We start from the raw sequence: 21,183 nt of genomic DNA on the forward strand, positions 1-21,183 counted from the left end.
TGAATTTGAGTCGAACTTAAAATATTTTCGAGGTATAGATGAATTGTTAGAATAGTTTTTTGAACAAATATTATTGCCATCGGTGCAAACACTTCAAATTTTTGCACATATTTTGGTTTTATATAATGGTTAATTTTTAAACATTAGTAACCAAGAAACCAACTAGTAGACAAAACCTCGTAATTTGATCGTTTTAAGCAATTGTATTATTATATAAGCGATTTCGAGGATTGCATTCGAGGCAATCGAGTTTATCTTCTAATTAACATAATTTGTATTTTTAACGAAATTTAAGAACACCTATCACCTATGGCAGACAAAACCTTTCATATTGCAATGTATCCTTGGTTTGCCCTTGGCCATATTACTCCGTTTGTTCATTTGGCCAACAAACTAGCAGAGAATGGCCACAAAATTTCCTTCTTCTTGCCAGCCAAAACATTGCGCAGGGTTGAGGCTTTCAATCTCCATCCGAATCTCGTGACCTTCATTCCGATCATCGTTCCACATGTTGAAGGTTTGCCTCTTGGTGCCGAAACAACAAATGACGTTCCTTTCCCTTTGCATCCTCTCATTATGACTGCCATGGATTGCACAGAACCAGATATTGAAGCTTACCTTCGTGAACTCAAACCCCATTTTGTTTTCTTTGATTTCGCGTGTTGGTTGCCAACTTTGACTCACGAGCTAGGCATCAAGTCTGTGGTCTATTGTGTCATTAGCTCCGGAACTATTGGTTATCTTCTTAGTCCTGCAAGAAAGATTATTGAAAGAGGTTTAACCGGCCTTGATCTCCTCGAGCCTCCAAAAGGTTTTCCATCTTCAAGTGTAAAGCTACGCGTGTATGAAGCTCAAGGTTTAGCTGCTGTGACAACAATGGATTATGGAAGTGGTATTTCATTCGCAGGGCGCCATCTAAAGTCTTTTAGTGATTGTGATGCTATTGGTTTCAAGACATGCAAGGAGATTGAAGGGCCTTATTGTGAATATATTGGAAAACAATTTGAAAAGCCAATGCTTTATGCTGGTCCAGTAGTGCCAGAGCCACCAAAAATGGCGTTAGAAGAACGATGGGAAAGGTTATTAAGCAACTTTGAAGCCAAGACATTGATATTTTGTACCTTTGGGAGTGAATGTGTTCTAAAAAAGGATCAATTCCAAGAATTAGTTTTAGGCCTCGAGCTAACAGGTCTACCATTCCTAGTCGCCCTGAAACCACCAACGGGAGCTCAAACAATCGAGTCAGACTTACCAGAAGGATTCCAAGAAAGAGTAAATGGAACAGGGTTCATATATGGAGGTTGGGTGCCACAACAACTAATCCTAAGGCACCCTTCCGTGGGGTGTTTCGTGACTCATTGTGGCTCGGGCTCTTTGGCAGAGGCTATGGTGAATGATTGTCAATTGGTGTTGGTACCCCATTTTGGGGACCAGATAATTAATGCAAGATTAATGGCCGGAGACTTGAGAATTGGAGTAGAGGTTGAGAAACGTGAAAAAGATGGATTCTTTACAAAGGACGACGTTAACAAGGCAGTAAAAGCTGTAATGGATGGTGATAGTGAGCTGGGGAAAGAGGTAAGAGCTAACCATGCTAAATGGAAAGAGTTTCTTTTAGCACCGGGGCTTGAAAATTATTACATCAATGATTTTGTTATGAAATTGAATAACTTGATGTAAGGGTTTTCTTTAATTTTCATTAAATAAACATGTTTTCTAAATTGCAATATTTTCTTTGTAAAATTTGATAATGAAATTTAATTTAAAAAATTTATGATATATCTTCAAATTAGATGTAAATTTGTAAATAAATTTCATGTTAAAATTTTCATATAGATTTTTATTTCATAAATCATAAACCACCTCATTAATAAATAATTTCATAAAATTAAAATAAATTTTATTTTATTAATAAACTATATTATATAATTTAGTGACAATATATAAATCTATAATCCAATTAAAATGACATTTGTAAAAATTAATGTATTTTTATTACATGGACAGTTAGTTCTATTTTTTTTAAAATTAAGAGATATGAGATCGATGTGTCACTTAATGATGAAATTAACGGTTTTAGTAACGGAAGGATTTGATTGTTATAACCTCCAAAATTAAGGGATGTAATTAAAACGTTCTAAAGTTTAAGGACCAACATAAAATATGAGCCATAGTTTGGGACATTTGGTGCAATTTACTCTATGATAAAAATGCAAAAACAATGGGATATAAGTTATTACATATTATGTTTATATTAATTGTGTTAAAGTGTCATATATTATCATAAATTTAATTATATTGTTTATAACATGTTTTTGGTATTTTTATGTGTCATGTTAGGTTTCAAATTATTATTTTAATAATAATAATAATTTTTTGTCCAAAAATAAAATTTTTATTTAACTTTAATTATAAAAATATAAAAATATTTAAATACTGAATTGAGTCCAATTTAAGTGAAATAATTTTGGACTACGACTTAACTAAACTTGTTTAGGGATTGGACCAATCAATCAAGCTCAAATATCTATATGATATTTTGAGCAAAAGATATATAAACATATAGGGGTGTTTATAGTTTAGTTAAAACCAAATTAACTGGTCGAATCGGTTTAATTCGATTAATTGGTCAGTGGTCAAATTTAGTTCGATCGTAAGTTGGTTAATGATTTTTTAACATTTCAGTTATCGGTTAATTTGGTTTAGAATCGGGTAATTAACCGAAATAAATAATATATTATATATAATATATTTTTTATATTAGCAATGTATGTTTTGAACTATTATTTTTTTATATTAATCGAAATAAATAATACATTTTTTAACTAATAAAAAATAAACATTAGCAATGTATTTTTTTATATGTTTTATGCTTATTTTAATCAAAAGAAAAAACATATAAATCTCGGTTAATCGACCAAATTAACCAAATTATTTCAATTCAATTAACGGTTAAAAATTTTTACATTTCGAGTAATTAGGTTCGGTTAATAACCGACCCGACTGTTTGAACACTCCTACAAACAAACACAACTCATTTTCTAATTTTATAATATGTTAGTTTTCTTTTATGTTTATATGTTATGTAATTCATCATATAAGAAAATTAAAATTAAAATTAAAATATTATATATTATATGTATTAGACTATTACTAATTCGGATAATTCAGTCAAATGAACATTATCAATTTTTTGATATATTTTATACTTGTTTTAACACTAAAAGAAAAATAAAATATATAAATTTCGGTTCGGTTTGGTTAATGATTAAAGGATTAAAAATTCAATTAATTTGATTTGGTTAACTGTTTAAACATTTCTAACCGTAATAATATCAACCAAATTAAAATTCAATCGAGGACTAAATAATAAAATAAGTAGAAAGGTAATCTTAACGTAAAGATGAGTATATATCATCACTAATTCCATTTTTTATTTGTCTCTCACTTCTTTGTTTTGAAGATTCAAAATATTAGTGGGGGCAAAGGGCAAGCAAAGCTAAAATGAGGTCAGCCATTTTATAAAGCACAAAGCACCGAAATTGTTAATCATTGTGTTTCTCACTCAAAACTACACTAATTTGTGAAGGAAAAAGTTGGGTTTTTTTGGGGTTATGTAATTTTTTATCCATGATCTGGGTAATTATGTTTGTTTTTGCCCTTCGAAAATTAAAATTATATAATTTTAGGGTGTCACGTCGTCAAATTTTGATGAAATTCAAGTTTAAGGATCAAAATGAATTTAATTGTCAAATTTAAGTACTAAAATAGATTAAAAAAAATCCAAGCACCAAAATGAACCTAATTATCTCGTTTAGGGGCCAACATTATTTTATAAGAAGGGCAATGTATTTTCCAAATTCAGACCCTAAATTTAATATGAACTAAAACTTCAATTTTACCAAAAAAAAAATTTTGTCATTCAACCAATAACTACGAAAAAGTTGATATTTTTTGTATCCTCTATATATGTTTTATGTAGGGAAAATTAGGGGTGTTTAAACTTCGGTTAAAATCGAATTAGCTGACTAAATCAATTTAATTATGTTAATCGGTCGGTGGTAGAATTTAGTTCGGTCGAAGGTTGGTTAATGGTTTTCTGGAATTTTAGTTATTAGTTAATTTGATTTAAAATCGGGTAATTAACTAAATTAACTGGATTAACCAAACTTAATAATTAATGTGTTAATTATGTTTTAATTTCAAGACTTATGTAGTGTTTCAAGACATAAAATTTCAGTTAATTCGGTTAATTTTCAAGACAAAAACATATATTTCGGTTAATTTCAATGTATTTTTATATGTTTTTTACTTGTTTTAATCAAAAGATAAAAACATATAAATTTCGGTTAATTTGGTTAACCGACCAAATTAACCGAAATATTTTGATTCGGTTAAAATTTTTTGAAAAAAATTTCGGTTTTATTAACGGTTAAAAAATTATATAGTTTAGTTAATTTGGTGAATACTAGTTCAGTTCGGTTAATAACCGAACTGACCGTTTGAACACTCCTAATGCAAATTTAAAGGGGGGCAAGCAAAAAATTAAAATATGGTAAATTTGCCCTTTGGTCACGAAAAAATGGAAACAATCATTTTAGTCCTTTCAAAAATAATTAAATTATATTTTGAAATCTTAAAAAATTATAATTCAATTCTCACCCGTAAAATATTTCTGGATTTACCCCTTTGTTTTATAATCCATGTTCGAGGTTCATAACTGTTTCTATCAGCAATATCTGTCTCTAAAAAGTTAGTTATTTTAGAACACTAATTAAGCAAACTCCTTTTTTAATTTTCTTTGCCATCCCTTCCACAACACTTAATCCACCAACTAACACCCCCCAACACCAAACCCACTTTAATCACCATTCTTTTTTCTAATAATGTTCTTCCACTTGAAGAAATCAAAAGCCATTCCTTTTTGAATCATTTCTAAAGTTTGGAGCCAACCCCTCAATTCATATAAACCTCACAATCCCCCCCCCAAACACCATCTTCTTCCTCGATCATATCTAACCGAGTTTAAAGTCATCGAAAAAGTTGTCACCGTTGCCATTGTACCGAAGATGATGAATACGTCGAGGTTTATCAAGTGTGTCACAGTAGGTGATGGAGCGGTGGGGAAGACTTGCATGCTTATTTCGTATACTAGCAATACGTTCCCAACGGTAACGATGGGGTCATTTTGATTGTTATTTTGTGGTGTATTCAAGTCGAGCCGAGCTATAAAAGTGATAATAATGGAATGTGTTTTTGTTTTTCTTTCTTGGTGTATAGGACTATGTTCCCACAGTGTTTGACAACTTTAGTGCTAATGTGGTGGTGGATGGCAGCACAGTGAACCTTGGCCTATGGGATACTGCCGGTAAGCTCATTGACTCTATGGTTCGAGGAAAATATCGGTTCAAATCGGGTTCGGTCCGGCTTATTTTGGGTTGAGCTTATATGTATGCTTTTTATCAGGCCAAACTAACACATCCATAAAAAATAATTTTATATTAATATTTATATATATTATCTTTAAAAAAAATTAGATTGGGTTTTAAAGTTTGATGAATTTTGAGTTCGGTTCTTTTGTTTAAGGCTTGGATTTCTCTGGAACAAGTCGTTATAAGTTCGGAATTTTTCAAATTTGAATTACTTATTCAAGTTATTTCGAATTAGTCGTTCGTGTTATTTTGGGTTATAGTTATTTCAAGTTCGAATTGTTTCAGTTTCAGATAATTTTGGATTCGGGTTCGAGATAATTTGGTATTGAATTGCAATTTACATATACATATCTCATTCAATTTGTGAATTTCAGGCCAAGAAGATTACAATAGGTTAAGACCTTTGAGTTATAGGGGAGCTGATGTGTTTTTGTTGGCCTTTTCTCTTATTAGCAGGGCCAGTTATGAAAATGTTCACAAAAAGGTAATTTCATTTCATTTTATTTTTAAGACATAATGATAAATTTAGTCCTTAATATTTATATTTTTTGTCAATTTGATCCTTATTCTATTTTTGAACTAATTTTAACCTCAATTTTTTAATGAGAGTTAGATTTATGTTTTTTAACGAAAATACTGATTAAAATGCTAAATTTTTAAATGTGGTAGCCAACATAGCAATCCACGTACATTTCATTCTTTTTCTTTTTTTGAATATTTATAAACTTTTTTTGTTCTTTGAATATTTTATAAATTTTAGATTATTTGTTAACATGACATATATGACAAATAGAGTCTTGTCGACATGAAGTATGCGTGGACTATTATGCGGGTTTCCACACGCAGTGGAGGAGCCAGAAATTCTTTTTACGGGAGTCGAAATTAAATTGTATATTTTTACGATAGTAAAAATACACACCATTTTAATAGTCTATATTTTTGTCATTTTAAAAAGACTAAATCATTTTTTTATCATTTTAGAGGGAAACTGCAATTTTACCATTACTAATTTAAAATTTTATAAATTATAAAGAGCCTAAATGGAAAATTTTCCATTTTAAGTGGCCGGGGCCCTACGAGCCCCCTGACTCCGCCATTGTCCCCACCAACATCGTTAAAAAACTAATGTTTTAATCAACAATTACATTGAAGAAAATCAATTTAACTTTTTTTAAAAGGTTAATGGCCAAATTTCTAATAATAAAAAAAAGAACAAGGGGTCAAATTGGCAAAAAAAATAAATGTTGAAGGCTAAATTTACCATTATACCCTTTTTGATTTATCTTCAAATTACTCAATTTTATGACATAAACATTGAATTTCATGGCTAACAGTGGATCCCCGAGCTTAGACATTATGCTCCTAATGTGCCAATTGTGCTTGTTGGAACCAAACTAGGTAAGCTTAATCTCTTGCCTTTAAAATTTTAAATAACTACACACATGATTTGAGATTGAGACTCGACGGTCCAAGGGTTGGGTTATTTGCTTAGTTTCGTAAACTCGATTGGGTCTTGAACAAAATTTTTTTAATTCGGGTTAGCTCGAAACTATCCCAAGTTTAGAAAAAAAGAGAGAATATACTACAATAACCGGACAAGAGGTGTTTATGAATAGGGTAATCTATATCCGATTCAAAGGAGCTTTGATTTATACTTCTCAACTCTGGGCCGGTTCAATCTGACCCATTTTTAGAATATTTTTAAATAGTTTGCAATGTTATTTTACATAATAAACCCTGTTCAATTAGGCCTTACATTTTGAAATGCAGATTTAAGAGATGACAAGCAGTTCTTGAGTGATAACCCAGGAGCAATATCAATAACAACATCTCAGGCAAGTTAAATTAAAAATCTAAGCTTAAATAATTATTTTTTTCGGTAATAAAAAAACAGCACAAAGCGAATATATCAATCGATTGAAATTAACTCGACATCGACACATTACGATGACCTAACAATTATGTTATTATTTATACATAATGGTGAATAGGGTGAGGAGTTGAAGAAGATGATAGGTGCAGTTACTTACATTGAGTGCAGCTCCAAAACCCAACAGGTACCCTTTATCTTACAATTTATCGAGTTTTTGTTAGTAGAATCAGGTGGGCAAACTATAGTAGTCATTCAACTATTCAATTTTGTTTTATTTGGTCATCAGTTAGCTAACGACAGTAACTTTTAAAATTGACATTATAACAACTCTAACCCTCAACATTTATATATTGTGTCAATTTAGTCTTGATTCTAAAAAATCCAACCCTTGACATTTACACGTTGAGTAATTTGGTCTTTTTTTTTTTTTTTAGTTTTGCTTTTCTTTGTGACTCTTTTACCTAAATAGCTAAAAAAACAAGTTTATCAACTAAATTTGATTGAAAATATATATAAAAAAATGGAAACACCAAAAAATTCAAGATAATAGTTTTCATTTTTTCGTATTCTTTTAAAATTAAACATCAATGTTACAAAGAAAAGCAAAATTGTAACAAAATAAAAATCAAATTACACAATGTGTAAATAGGGTTAAAAAATTTTAGAATCAAGACTAAATTGATATGGGCCTAAAATTTTGTCCAGGCCTGGCCAGAGAAAAAAATCCTAAGCCCGAGCCTGACCCGGCCCGGCCTATTTTTTTAATAAACACCAAAAATTTATTTTAAAAATAAAAAAGTATTTTAAAAATATTTTAAAATTAAAAAAATTAAAAAATATATACTTATTATATATTCGGCCCGAGCTGGGCCGGGTTCGGGCCTATATTTTTACCCGAATCCTCCCATATTTTGGACGTGCCGCCCGGCCCGGCCCATGATCACCTCTAATCTCATGTTAGGGTCATATGGGCTTATCTTAACATTGGGCTTTTGCCTTATATGTAAGGGTGAGCAAACTGTTAACTTATCATTGATCAATTTAGTTAATTAAGTTTATTAGTTTAGTTATGAATTTTAACAACAAATTGACAAAAACAAAATAAACGAGACTTTAATCGATATAACCGAGCTAACCAAATTCGATTTAATTGAATAAGTCGATTAAATCGATTTTAACCGATTTATGCTCTACATGAACTTCCTTAAAAATGTACTTATTTGCTTTTGAGCATCAAATTATGTTTAAAAGGCTAATAAACTTTGCTTTGTTGGGTTTTGGTCCAGAATGTGAAGGCTGTTTTTGATGTTGCAATAAAGATAGCATTGAGGCCACCAAAACCAAAGAGAAAACCTATAAAAAGAAGATCATGTGCTTTCCTTTGAACCTCAATTCTACATTACAATCAAATTATTATTTGCTATATACTTTTTGTTTTTTATTTTTATTTTTTTTACATAAAATTTCATATGTAACCATGAAGGATCTCTAAAAGGGGATTAGATTGAAATTGCAATGGTATTTGTAATGTATAAAAAGAAAAAAAATATATTTTTGTAATAGTTTAAACTCATTCATTGTTATTACCTTATTTCTTTCCATTTATTTTTTGTTCATAATAAAATTTAAATTCATTGTTGTGTTTGTTGATACCAAGTAAAGACCGTGGTCGTCTGATGGTTCTTTCGGTGGGCAAAAAGTTGTAGAAAGTGTTATGAGTGTTCTGGAGGAAGAAAGGTGACTAGAAAGGAGAGATAGGTAGAGAAAGAGAAATCCTTGTTTTTGGGCCTTGAGGTATCTTATATATGACACCATCAGTCTTTCTCGATGTGCTACATGTCACCACCTTATTTGTTTCGTATTCCTTGAAGCTTAGTCGATTTATTGGGTTGTCATATTAAAGTAACGGGTAAATGCGATGTACAAATGATAGATCCTCTACGCCTATTAGAGGGGTAATCCCTATAGTGTGTGTTCGCTTGATTGTTGGGTTTGTGAGGTGAGGAGCTTCTTATAGGGTGCCCACGGGAGCCATGAAGTAAGCTCGCGAGGTGGTTCACCAAGTCGCGAAGTAAACCCGTGAGATGCAAGTATAACAATATTAATAATATTATTACAAGTATAATAATTTTAATAAATATTTTATTAAAATTTATTCTGTACCCAAGAATGTAGGGACTAATTCTAGAACTAAAAACATTATTTGATATTACAAACTAAAAAGTTAAAAAAATGAAACATTAATGATTTGGAATTTAACCCAAAAACATAATGGAAAACCCAAAATTCTTTTTGGTACAAATAATTTTTAAAAACAAAAAATCCATTTTTTTTTGTTTTTAATTGATTTTTCGTTTTTTTATTCAAAATTGTTTTGACTATTTCTTATTATATGTCATGATTGGACATTTGATTCTCAATTTAATCAATTTGTACAATCCAATTCTGACAACTTTGATTCACAATAATCAAAATAATGTATGTTATTGTTGTACATGGTAACCTTCGCCATTAGAATAACTTCCTTGAAGCAAAACACCACTGGTTTCGCTAGATTTCCTATTTTATGAACACTATTTTGTCAGAGCTTAGGGAATATGCAAGCTTCTAACAAGCAAGTTATTTTAATGGGACAATCATCACTTGTCACCTACATACCCTATAACTTGAGCCATATCACATGATCCACCTAACTAAGACCCTTGAAAGGACTAGTTGGCCAACCAGGAGTTGCCACGTTCCCCATGATATCAATCCATATACAAACCCCCTCATATTTGAGGAACGGACAATGCACCTTCTTTAGCTCTCTCCTCTCTCTCTCTTGATCTCTTTTCCCTGTGCCCACCTAACACATTACCTTACTATCAACATTATACGACTCTATGCTCCTAAAGGTGAATCAACCTCTAATCTTCACCACGATCTCCTCCACGCTTATTCTTTGTATCAAAAGCTATATATGTACCAATAATAATAATGTTGACAAACAAAATCAACAAGGAGAAGTAGATGGCTGTGGTGGTGGCAGTTCACCCTGGATTGGGGCAGAAAACGCTGTTCTTGGTGGGTTTTGAGGGAATTAAAAGGATACTCAGGGTTGCTTGGAGAAAAGGGTTCAAAGTGTTCTACTATGGGTCTCTTATCTTGGGTTGGTTGACAGTAAAGTTATACCTTATCTCGATGATGTGACATTTTAATATAGTCAGGTAATTAATGGGTCTAAGGTTCCATGTGACGGCTTATATATGACAGAGATGACTTAGCTAAGATATGCCATGGCATTACTTGATGCTCAAGGTTCATTTCACGTGAGGTTTCCATAATAATAATTATAATAATATGTGCTATATACTATTCTTGTCCAATAAAGAGACCAAACCTTAAGGGAATCGAAAAGTGGAAAAAAAAATAGCAATTATTAATTATAGAGGTATTTTGTGTTACGAAAATAAAATATTTTAATTTATTAATTAAAAACACACTATTAAAGGCCAAAAAATTGAATCTATTTTATAAATTTATTATCTCAATACACAAAAACCATTCAATAAATCATAGATGGTTAAATCAAAACAATTTTTGCCCACACAAAAAAGTTATTTTCCAAAAAATCTCGTGAAAAGAGGTTAGTTTTTTGTTTTAATCATAGCCATTTTTGCCAAGCTTTTTTTACCCTATTTCTATTTTTTTCTTCTTTTTTCACACCAAACAATCCCAAACCCAGAACCACCAAATTAAAAACTAAATGTTAACCATAACAATTAAGATACCCAATTAATATTGGGTTTTTTTTCCTTCTTTTTTCTGAGTTTTTTTTTCTTTTTTTGGATCCAATCAGAGAGGAAATGGGAGCTTATAGAGCTGATGATGATTATGATTATTTGTTTAAGGTTGTGTTGATCGGTGATTCTGGTGTTGGAAAATCCAACCTATTGTCTAGATTTACGAAGAACGAGTTTAGCGCTGAGTCTAAATCCACCATTGGTGTTGAGTTCGCAACTCGTAGCATTCATGTTGATGATAAAGTTGTTAAAGCTCAAATTTGGGACACTGCTGGACAAGAAAGGTAATCTTTTTTTTTTTTGTGAATTTTTTATATGAGTTTTGGGATCTTTGTTTTTTTTTCTTCGAATTTTTTTGAATTTGCAAATCGGTTCAAATCTGCTAATAATCGGGACGTCATTTTGATCTATTATCGCTCTTTTGTTACGTGATAGGCACTTTGAATGCATGTTAAATGGTGATACAGGGATCGGAATTTAATTATAAATTTTTGTAAGGTTCAAAACATAAATTTATTATTTATTAATTTATGATTTCTTATTTTGAGAGATTATTTTCTATTTTAGGGTTAAAGTATAATTTTATTACTTCATTTTAGAAGCCAAGGTTCCTACTTGCCACTTAAATTCGCTCTTGATCTCATATTGATTAAATGGAACATTTTCATTTATTGCTACTAATAAATTTTAAATCGGATGTTTAATATATAATGTCTTATAATTTGATAAATTAGCATTTTAATTTTGAATTATTCTGTAAATCAATAGTGAAATAAAAAAAATCTACAAAATAATATTATAATATCATTATAGGCTCTGATCATATATATATAATTTAACACAATGCTTAGAACTACTCATAGTCCCTTCCCAACCCATAAATAGGAGGATAATGCACTTTAGCGCAATCGAATCAAACAGGAGGATTTTTTTTTAACGCAATCGAGCTAAGACTCAATAGACAATAATAATAATTGCATTGTTCTTTCTCCTTTATTTTATCGAGTTTGATGTTTATGCAATTGTGAAAGCATGACGTCTATAAATAATTCTCATATTAATTTGGTATTACTATGTGCTAAGGAGGATGAAAGGATATTATTTGATTCCGAAGTTATTTCTTCCCCCTAAATAATTCTCTGTGTTTATGCTATTTTGCCAAAGGTACCGTGCAATTACCAGTGCATATTATCGAGGTGCTGTCGGTGCTTTACTAGTCTACGATGTCACTCGTCGTGTTACGTTCGAGAATGTACAAAGGTGGCTTAAGGAACTCCGAGACCACACTGATCCAAACATTGTGATTATGCTAGTCGGGAACAAGGCCGACCTGCGTCACTTGCGAGCTGTTGCAGCCGAAGATGCTAAAGCTTTTGCCGAACGAGAGAACACTTTTTTCATGGAAACATCTGCGCTCGAGTCCTTTAATGTTGAGAATGCCTTCACCGAAGTGTTGGCCCAGATCTATCGTGTCGTGAGCAGGAAAGCTCTTGACATCGGAGATGATCCGGCAGCTTTACCTAAAGGTCGGACGATCAATGTCGGATCTAAAGACGATGTATCGGCTGTGAAAGGAGCTGGATGTTGCTCGGCTTAATTATGGAGATGGAGTCTCATCTTCCAAAACTTTTCTTATCCCTTTGAAAGCACAAACAAGAGAACATCAACAATGTATTTAAATTGAAATTATTCTTTGGATTATGCTTTAAACACAAATTCTATATGCTTTTTAGTTTGCAAAGCTAGTTCTTTCTCAAAAATTGAAATAAGAAGGAAATTTCTTCCAATTGTTAGCGAAAGATTCTTACTCATCTCTTCTAAGTGAAGAAGTGGCATTGATTAGAGGAGAGAAATCAGCCAGTTTGGTCGATTCGATTAAAAAATTTAAAAATTTGACTTAACTTTCTAGTCTTATACCTTAACGACTAATCATTATCGACCGACTTAATTTATTTTACCCCTAAAAAATCAAATTAATCATCATAATCCTCTTGTTTGATGACAATCAGATCAACCATTTAAGTCGATCATAACCAACTTTTGCTCACTCCTAATATTGACATGTGGTTGTTTCAATGGCTTTCAGTTTTATCTATGCAGTTGATCATTTGATTGTTAGATGTGTAATTCTAAGGCATACATTTGGTAGATAGAATGATTTAATGGTCTAGCTAACAAAATTCTGGTACTAAAATACTTTACTAATTCGATGAAAAATATTAATCATTTTATAAATATAATTTTAATAATGTTAACAATTAATCGTATATTTTATTGAATAGGAAGTAACAACTACGAGTTAAGAATAATAAAGAAGGAACTCTTAGTAGGGAAGAGTGATCACTTTGCTTAGTTTGTAACTAAGATTTCAATGAGAAATTCTTAGTGGGGGAGAGTGATTTAGTTAATGTGTATGAGTGAGATTGCAACTTGGTGAACGAGTTGAAATTAAATCACAACTTGTAATACATATTGATAATGGGTTACTTTTTGTAACATCTCATACCCAACCTGTAACTTCCCTAACCCTGCCTAAACGTTACAGCTGAATTCTGAAGGCTACATTAGCCACCGAAATGGCTTAAAAAAACTGTCAGAGTTTATAAAACAGTCTTTCAAAAACATTTATTTACCTTTGAAAAAAAGCTTAGCTTCATACCTCTTTTTCACTAAAACTTACGAGTTTCGAAAATTGATCGGTTTTAACATTTACTTTGTAATGTTGACTAATTTTTGAAAACTTAGTTGATTTCAATTTATTTACCATTCAATAACTAAATTACAATTATAACAATGGAAAAGTGATAATCGATTAGGTTTTTTTATTTTAAAACCAAATTTCATGCATCTTTAATTACTTTTCCAAATTTCAATAGCCTAATCAACTTTAAATGTCATGCATGCCAAAATAATCCCAAAATTTAAGTCTCATGTCACAGTTCAAATAAAATAATACAGTTTCCAAATAACAGAAATTATAAATAATACGTCTAAAATCCTTTTATTGAAAAAAAAACCTATCCAAGACAAGCCCTCTGAATGTTGAGTCCGACCTAACCTTATAGGTTATCTGTAAAGAATGGACTTAAAAGGGGGGTGAGCTTAAGAAGCTCAGTGCAATTTTAAACACAAGAAAATCAATGCAAAATAATAAACAAAATATACATAATAATAGTTCTTAGAACATTTACCATCGATATAGCAATACAGAGAACATAACATACACAATATCAGTTTTTCAGTTCAACACATTAGTATAACATTTCAAAATTTTCAGTTTTATTGTACATGCTTATGAATGTCAATGCAATTTCAGTTTATTAGAAAAGATCCTACCCAACTCCTCTACACACCACAGTAAGAGTTTCTCAGAACTCATCCATCTCTACACACCATGTTTTGGATGAACCACCAGTAATTTGCAGATAAAATGTCAGTAAAAATTGTGGGTAAACTACCGTTATTTTCATATAAAAAGTTTGCAGATAAACTGCTAGTAAGTTGTGGATAAACTACCAATGTTTGCAAATTATTAAACTGTCAGTACTTCCTTCGTATATATCGTCTCACCCCATACTATTCAATATGACATGCTCATAACAGAACAGTGCAGAAACAATAAATGTGGTTAAACATGTATTCGGTTCAACAGTAGTAGTAGGCACGCTTAACATGCAATCAATAAGATAGAAACGATAATAATAGTAACAGTTTATCAAAAATACAATAACAGAAGGCATGAATCATTCACATATCATGCATATAATAGTAATAATTTAGTCAATCAGTTCACAGATTCCATAATATTTACATTATCAGGGACTCAATTGAATGAATAAAACCCTAAAAATAATTCGGGGACTATTCAAGGACTAAATTGAACATATCACAAATTTCTAGGTAAAATTGTAAAATAGGGGTCACACAGTCGTGTGGTCAAGCTATATAAAAGGGTTGAGACCATGTGGAAGGGATACACAGAATTCATTTCAATGGAATAACAAATTGGTTTATCAATTCAATTTCATCACATTTCCAAGTTTCCAATTTCAATTATAATGTTTCACCCTATGAAACCCTAGTAAAACGGACTTGGATACAAAAATGAACCAAGTTACTCGTCCAAACTAAATTTTTATCAAGTTACCCATTTGGGCTAAACCTATATCATATATTACCCGAGGATCCGCGTTTGATCTCGTTATATTACCCTAGGATTTACAACAAATGCTAGATCTCGTTATAATCTATAATAATCTATGTACAAGCACGTATATGACCCTATTGACATGACAATTGTATCCTAACATTTTACTAAGTTCACATGGGCATCAATCACACATATTTCATTTTCATCCTTATAATCAGTCATTTTTACATGATTATACCATGTAATTATCCATATTCGCATTTTCATACCCTATAAACTTTCACATTTACCTGTCATACCCTATATTCGGTTACATTTTCATTTTTGTACCATGTACATTGTATTTATCACACAATAATCATTTATTTTGTTTCGTTTCATTTCAATTCAATCCAATTCATATATATAATTTCACATTCAATATCACAATTTCATTCCAATTCATCATCAACACACTATTAACTCATACCATATAACATATTCAATCCATTCTCATATTACACATCATGTTCCTAATAAATCATAATACTTTCCATTTTATTTAATTAGGTCCACTCTCTTGGCAATTAATATCAATAAAAGAAAAACAATGCATATGATCATTATTAATTCACCTCAATATTCAATAATGTGGTATGACATGAATATGGAGAGAATAAATTAATCTCAAATCATAAAAGCACAAACCAATATCTCGCGTCACTCGTCGATAACTCTCGCTTTTCCTTTCCTTCTCGATGACCCGGAGTCGACATTTGCTACGATCGATAATTCAATAAATAAGAAAATACCATACTTCATTCAATCCACATCTAAGTACAAAGCCACACATATTTTTTTATTCTATTCAATTTAGTCCCTAAACTCAGGACAAGCATATCTCTCAATTCCTATCTTCGGATTAAAATTCGATTTCACATATTCTCATTAGGGATCTTATATTTTATATTTCTATCATAACTTCATGATAGATTTTTACATTTACTCAATTTGGTCCCTAATGTAACAAATTTAACAAAAAATTAAATTAAATTTACGATCTAGTCCTTTTCATAATCTAAGCTCAAAATATATTAATTTCAAGCCTAATTCATCAATAAATCAACAATGGAAACTTTCTAAAAAGTTGACAGTTTATCAAATTGGTACATGGGCTAGCTAAATCAAGCTCCCATGATCACAAATCCATAAAATTACAAGAAAATAGCTTATCTTACCTACCAAATTAATGGCAAAATGGTAGGAAGAATTTTTTAAGCTTTCTTTGGTTTCTTCCCATGGTGGACAATGGTGAAAGTGGAAAAGATGATGAATTTCCACTAGCTCCCCTTTTTATACTTTAATTAAACCTAAGTTAATTACTAAATCATGGTTTAATTAACATAAATTATTATTTTATCACACTTAGTGGAGTTTCCATCAACATCCACTATCACCTATTTAGAAATAGTTTAATTAGTATTTTGGACCTTTGCTTAATTTTTATTTAGTTCTTTTCTTAATTAAAACTCTATAGTGATTGGACTTTTACAATTTAGTCCTTAAGTTCTAATTAACTACTTTTTTGATTAAATTACTTAACCAAAATTCAATATATTTTTATAATAATTCTATAAATATTTTTATTTAATATTTATAAACCCGAGTTACGAAAATAGGGTTCCTAAACTATATTTTTCGACACTATATAATTTCGGGTCGTCCTACCCTTCAAGTAAGACTTTGCAGACATGAAAATTTACACATCGACCATTTATCAAATAAAAGTTTTATATGAAATTTTTAACATGAAAATGAAATTTAAGTAATAACATAACATTGATTCAAAATTTTACATCTAATTTGAGGATGCTAAAAGAAACTCCTTCCATTTAGCGTGGTTAGCCCTTATCTCTTTCCCCAAGTCACTATCATCATCCATTAGAGCCTTTACTGCCTTGTTAACATCGTCCTTTGTAAATAATCCATCTTCTTCACCTTTCTCAACCTCTACTCCAATTCTCAAGTCTCCAGCCATCAATCTTGCATTAATTATCTGGTCCCCAACATGGGGTACCAACACCAATTGGCAATCATTCACCATAGCCTCTGCCAAAGAGCCCGCAATGAGTCACGAAACACCCCACGGAAAGGTGCCTTAGGATCAGTTGTTGTGGCATCCAACCTCCATAAACGAACCCTCTTCCATTTACTCTTTCTATTGCGACCAGGAATGGTAGACCTGTTAGCTCGAGGCCTAAAACTAATTCTTGGAATTGGTCCTCTTTCAGAACGCATTCACTCCCGAAGGCACAAAATATCAATGTGTTGGCTTCAAAGTTGCTTAATAACTTTTCCCGTCGTTCTTCTAACACCATTTTTTGTGGCTCTGGCACTACCGGACCAGCATAGAGCATTGGCTTTTCAAATTGGTTTCCAGTATATTCACAATAAGGCCCTTCAATCTCCTTGCATGTCTTGAAACCAATAGCATCACAATCACTAAATGACCTTAGATGGCGTTCCGCGAATGAAATACCACTTCCATAATCCATTGTTGTTACAGCAGCTAATCCTTGAGCTTCAAACATGCGTACCTTTATACTTGAAGATGGAAAACCTTTTGGAGGCTTGAGGAGATCAAGCCCGGTTAAACCTCTTTCAAGAATTTTCCTTGCAGGGCTAAGAAGATAGCCAATAGTTCCAGAGCTAATGATGCAATAGAGCACGGACTTTATGCCTAGCTTGCGAGTAAAAGCTGGCATCCAACAAGTGAAATCAAAGAAGACAAAATGGGGTTTGAGTTCACGAAGGTAAGCTTCAATATCTGGTTCTGTGCGATCCATGGCACTCATAATGAGGGGATGGAAGGGGAAAGGAACATCATTTGTTGTTTCAGCACCAATAAGCAAACCTTCAACATGTGGAACGATGATTGGCATAAAGGTTATGAGATCCGGATAGAGATTGAAAGCCTCAACCTTGCCTAGTTTTTTGGCTGGCAAAAAGAAAGAAATTTTGTGACCTCTCTGTGCTAGTTTGTTGGCCATATGAATGAATGGAGTAATATGGCCAATGGCAACCCATGGATACATTGCAATGCGAAAAGTTTTCCCTACCATAATTGATGAGTGTTGTGATTATATTCCACAAAAATACAAATTCTAGACAAACTCGAGTGCTTTAAATGCAATCCTTGAAATTGCTTGTGTAATTCAATGGTTAGAAACTTATTGTGTTGTTCTTTATTATAACCATGCTTGGTTTCTTGCAAAATAAAAAACTAAGTACTCAACTTTGGTAAGAAGCTGAAATTTTAAAATTACATTTGTTAAAAAAACCAGTCTAACATACAATTATGCCTCAAGAATTGAACTTGCACTCATTTTGAGGCTAAGCTTTAGGGTATTCTAGATGGGTTACTTATCCTGCTTAGTAAAGGATTTAAACAGGCCACGATTCTGTTTGACAATCCGGAGGTGGTCCAAGCCTTGACTGATAATGGGATGGAAGATTTAGGAATCACTGTGCTTAGGAGGGTTCAACAGGTTATAAGATCTGAAGGTCAGTGGTGGATTAGGTATATATCTGAGAAAGACAACATAATTACAAATCAGCTGGCTAAGCTAAGTTTAGCACGGAAGTCAAGCTTACAAGTTTTCGATGATGCTCCCAATGAAGTTTTAGGGGTTTTACAACAAGACAAAACGAGTCGTGCTTTTAATCATTATAATTTGATGTAAACTTTGGTTTTTGTTATTTATCACCAAAAAAAAATTACTAGATTTGTTTAAGAATGTTGTGATTAAGATTTAAAATTTCAAAATTTTAATATGTTATTGCAATATTTTAACTTGTGTAAAATATTTATAAAACAAATATCGAAATTAACATTAAAACAAAGTTAATTAGAATAAATATTAAAAGCTATTAATCGTGACTTTTTTTTTTATGAATACAATATAAAGGGCGAAGGAATAGAGGATGAAAGAGTTCGAACCAATGTTATATAGGTGTTTGACAAGAGCCGTAATCACTCTTCCACTCAAATGTCAACAAAAGGTATAAGTGACTTCGTTGCAAGAGAATATTACCTTTCTTATACATAAATCATAATATTTTCTCTAAAATATTGGAATATTTAGGTAAAAAAATATTATTAATTATGAATAGTATTAATCAATTATTAGTTTTATTTTAGTAAATTAAAAATAATTTATACTACTATATATAAAAGGAAGGCCTTCTTTTACATTGGTCTTTACTTCTTCTTTTTAACGTTTTTAACAATAATGGATTAATTTTAATTATGGTGCCTCTACTTTTAGATTATATAGTATACCTGTCCTTGCTTTTCTTTCCTTTTACATTTTTAACAATAATGGTTTAATTTCAATTTTGGTCCCTATACTAATCTCAAATTTGAGATTTACTATTTATACTTTAATTGTTGACATAATTTGGTACCTCAATATTTAAAATGTCATTAGTTAGTCCAAATTTTTTATTCTAATTAGAATACTGATGTAAACTTAAAGAATTATTAATATCGTTAAAATTTTTGTCAAAAATGCCAAATGGGAGATTGTTGGGTTTTTTTTTTACCTGCTCGTTCCTTGTATTGTTAGAATGAAATGGATTTTCTACTTGGGCCATGGGGAGATTTTGGGCCCGACATTGGTAGCTTAGTATGGTCCATAAAATGGTGGCATATTTTACAAAAACATTCCTATTGTTCGGCTAGGATAACTCTTCAACTAATCTCTTTAATGAAGCTATGAGTCTATCGAATAAGGATTGAGTATTTATCATTATCTTTTAAACTGTTTGAAGTTGTTTGGGAACTTGTTTAGGTATTCTTTGGAGAGTGTATTGATTGTATTGTGGGGTATTTGGGTGAGTGATTTGTGACAACTAGGGTCGGTATTGGGGTTGCAATTACTTCTTTGTGTAAGGGTAGATTGGGCTTAAGCCAATAGATAATCCGAACGATTGTTGAATAAAATCATTCACTAGGCGAGGCTCTGCAAATGTATGACTGTTGTGTGGGAACTGTGTTAATGATATCATGTGTTAATTCTCTCCCTACTTTTCTTATTGCGTTACTTTGCATTTAATATTTCTATTTGTTTCTACTTTAATAATAGTTAGAATGAAATTCTTTTTCAAGTGCAAACCGAATGCTTTTTCAAATGGTATCAAAGCGGATTTAAAGAGTTGTTTGAAGGTGATCCTTTGTTTGGTTTGCAACTATGGAATTCATAAGAGAAAGTAGTTTAATTGGTCGATAGCAGTTGATACTTGGTTCAAAAAACTTGCATATTAGAAGGCTCGTATGAGAGCTTTCATTATGTCTAGTAATGAAGCTACTTGGGAAGCTAATGAAGATGAGTGGACTCAACCATTGTGACGGTTACTGATGGCACCACACATCCAAATGATTTCTTCTTGTGAATCAACAAATGAAGTATAGACTATTTTGCAAAATAACATAAAGGGAATGTTACTGTCCAAATTTTGACTACCAACTTCAAAATTTTAAAATGTTTGAAAATTAAACTATTTCTGAGTTTTATGCAAGATTACGTGAGATTTATTACGAGGCTTTCTATCTTGGTGATCATTTTTCTGAGAATAAATAGGAGTTTAAAGCTTATCAAAATTCTGTTGGATGGACTCTTGCATCAACTTATAAATAGGCTGCTTGGGCGTTGTTTAGAGAACAATTTTGGAGTGTCTTTGTTGATAGCTTTGTTGTGTTTTCTTTATGGTTATTTTGTAACACTCTTTTGATTGTATTATGAGGTATTTGGGTAGGTGATTTGTGACAATTAGGGTTAGTATTGGGGCTATAATTACTTCTTTGTGCAAGGGAATATTAGAATTAAGCTAATAGGTGATCCGGATGATTGTTGAATAAAAACATTCAATGCAGAAATGATCAATTTACTTTTTAATCTAACA

The 21,183-nt window shown here is 31.4% G+C and overlaps 4 protein-coding genes across 4 annotated transcripts; 3 read left to right on the forward strand and 1 right to left on the reverse strand.

Moving 5' to 3' along the window:
• Positions 1–183: 183 nt before the first annotated feature.
• On the forward strand, positions 184–1,729 carry LOC105774497 (cyanidin 3-O-galactoside 2''-O-xylosyltransferase FGGT1). The gene has a single exon (XM_012597003.2). The coding sequence runs from the start codon at positions 310–312 to the stop codon at positions 1,678–1,680; it is 1,371 nt and encodes a 456-aa protein (XP_012452457.1). The 5' UTR covers positions 184–309; the 3' UTR covers positions 1,681–1,729.
• Positions 1,730–4,844: 3,115 nt separating this feature from the next.
• On the forward strand, positions 4,845–8,865 carry LOC105774872 (rac-like GTP-binding protein RAC9). The gene is made up of 7 exons (XM_012597439.2): positions 4,845–5,171; positions 5,281–5,368; positions 5,807–5,916; positions 6,767–6,830; positions 7,203–7,267; positions 7,424–7,489; positions 8,592–8,865. Exons 1-7 carry the CDS (start codon positions 5,070–5,072, stop codon positions 8,688–8,690), a joined length of 594 nt encoding a protein of 197 aa, XP_012452893.1. The 5' UTR covers positions 4,845–5,069; the 3' UTR covers positions 8,691–8,865.
• A 2,037-nt stretch (positions 8,866–10,902) lies between these two features.
• LOC105771467 (ras-related protein RABA1f) lies at positions 10,903–12,835 on the forward strand. Its single transcript, XM_012592935.2, has 2 exons — positions 10,903–11,374; positions 12,255–12,835. The coding sequence occupies exons 1-2, from the start codon at positions 11,154–11,156 to the stop codon at positions 12,685–12,687; spliced, it is 654 nt and encodes a 217-aa protein (XP_012448389.1). The 5' UTR covers positions 10,903–11,153; the 3' UTR covers positions 12,688–12,835.
• A 4,157-nt stretch (positions 12,836–16,992) lies between these two features.
• Positions 16,993–18,386, reverse strand: LOC105772168 (cyanidin 3-O-galactoside 2''-O-xylosyltransferase FGGT1). The gene is given in 2 exon segments (XM_052632337.1): positions 16,993–17,342; positions 17,344–18,386. Coding segments are annotated over 2 exon segments (1,263 nt in total). The 5' UTR covers positions 18,342–18,386; the 3' UTR covers positions 16,993–17,077.
• Between the last annotated feature and the right edge of the window lie 2,797 nt (positions 18,387–21,183).

This window comes from Gossypium raimondii, chromosome 6 (assembly GCF_025698545.1).
Source record: "Gossypium raimondii isolate GPD5lz chromosome 6, ASM2569854v1, whole genome shotgun sequence".
Classification (NCBI taxonomy): Eukaryota; Viridiplantae; Streptophyta; class Magnoliopsida; order Malvales; family Malvaceae; genus Gossypium; species Gossypium raimondii.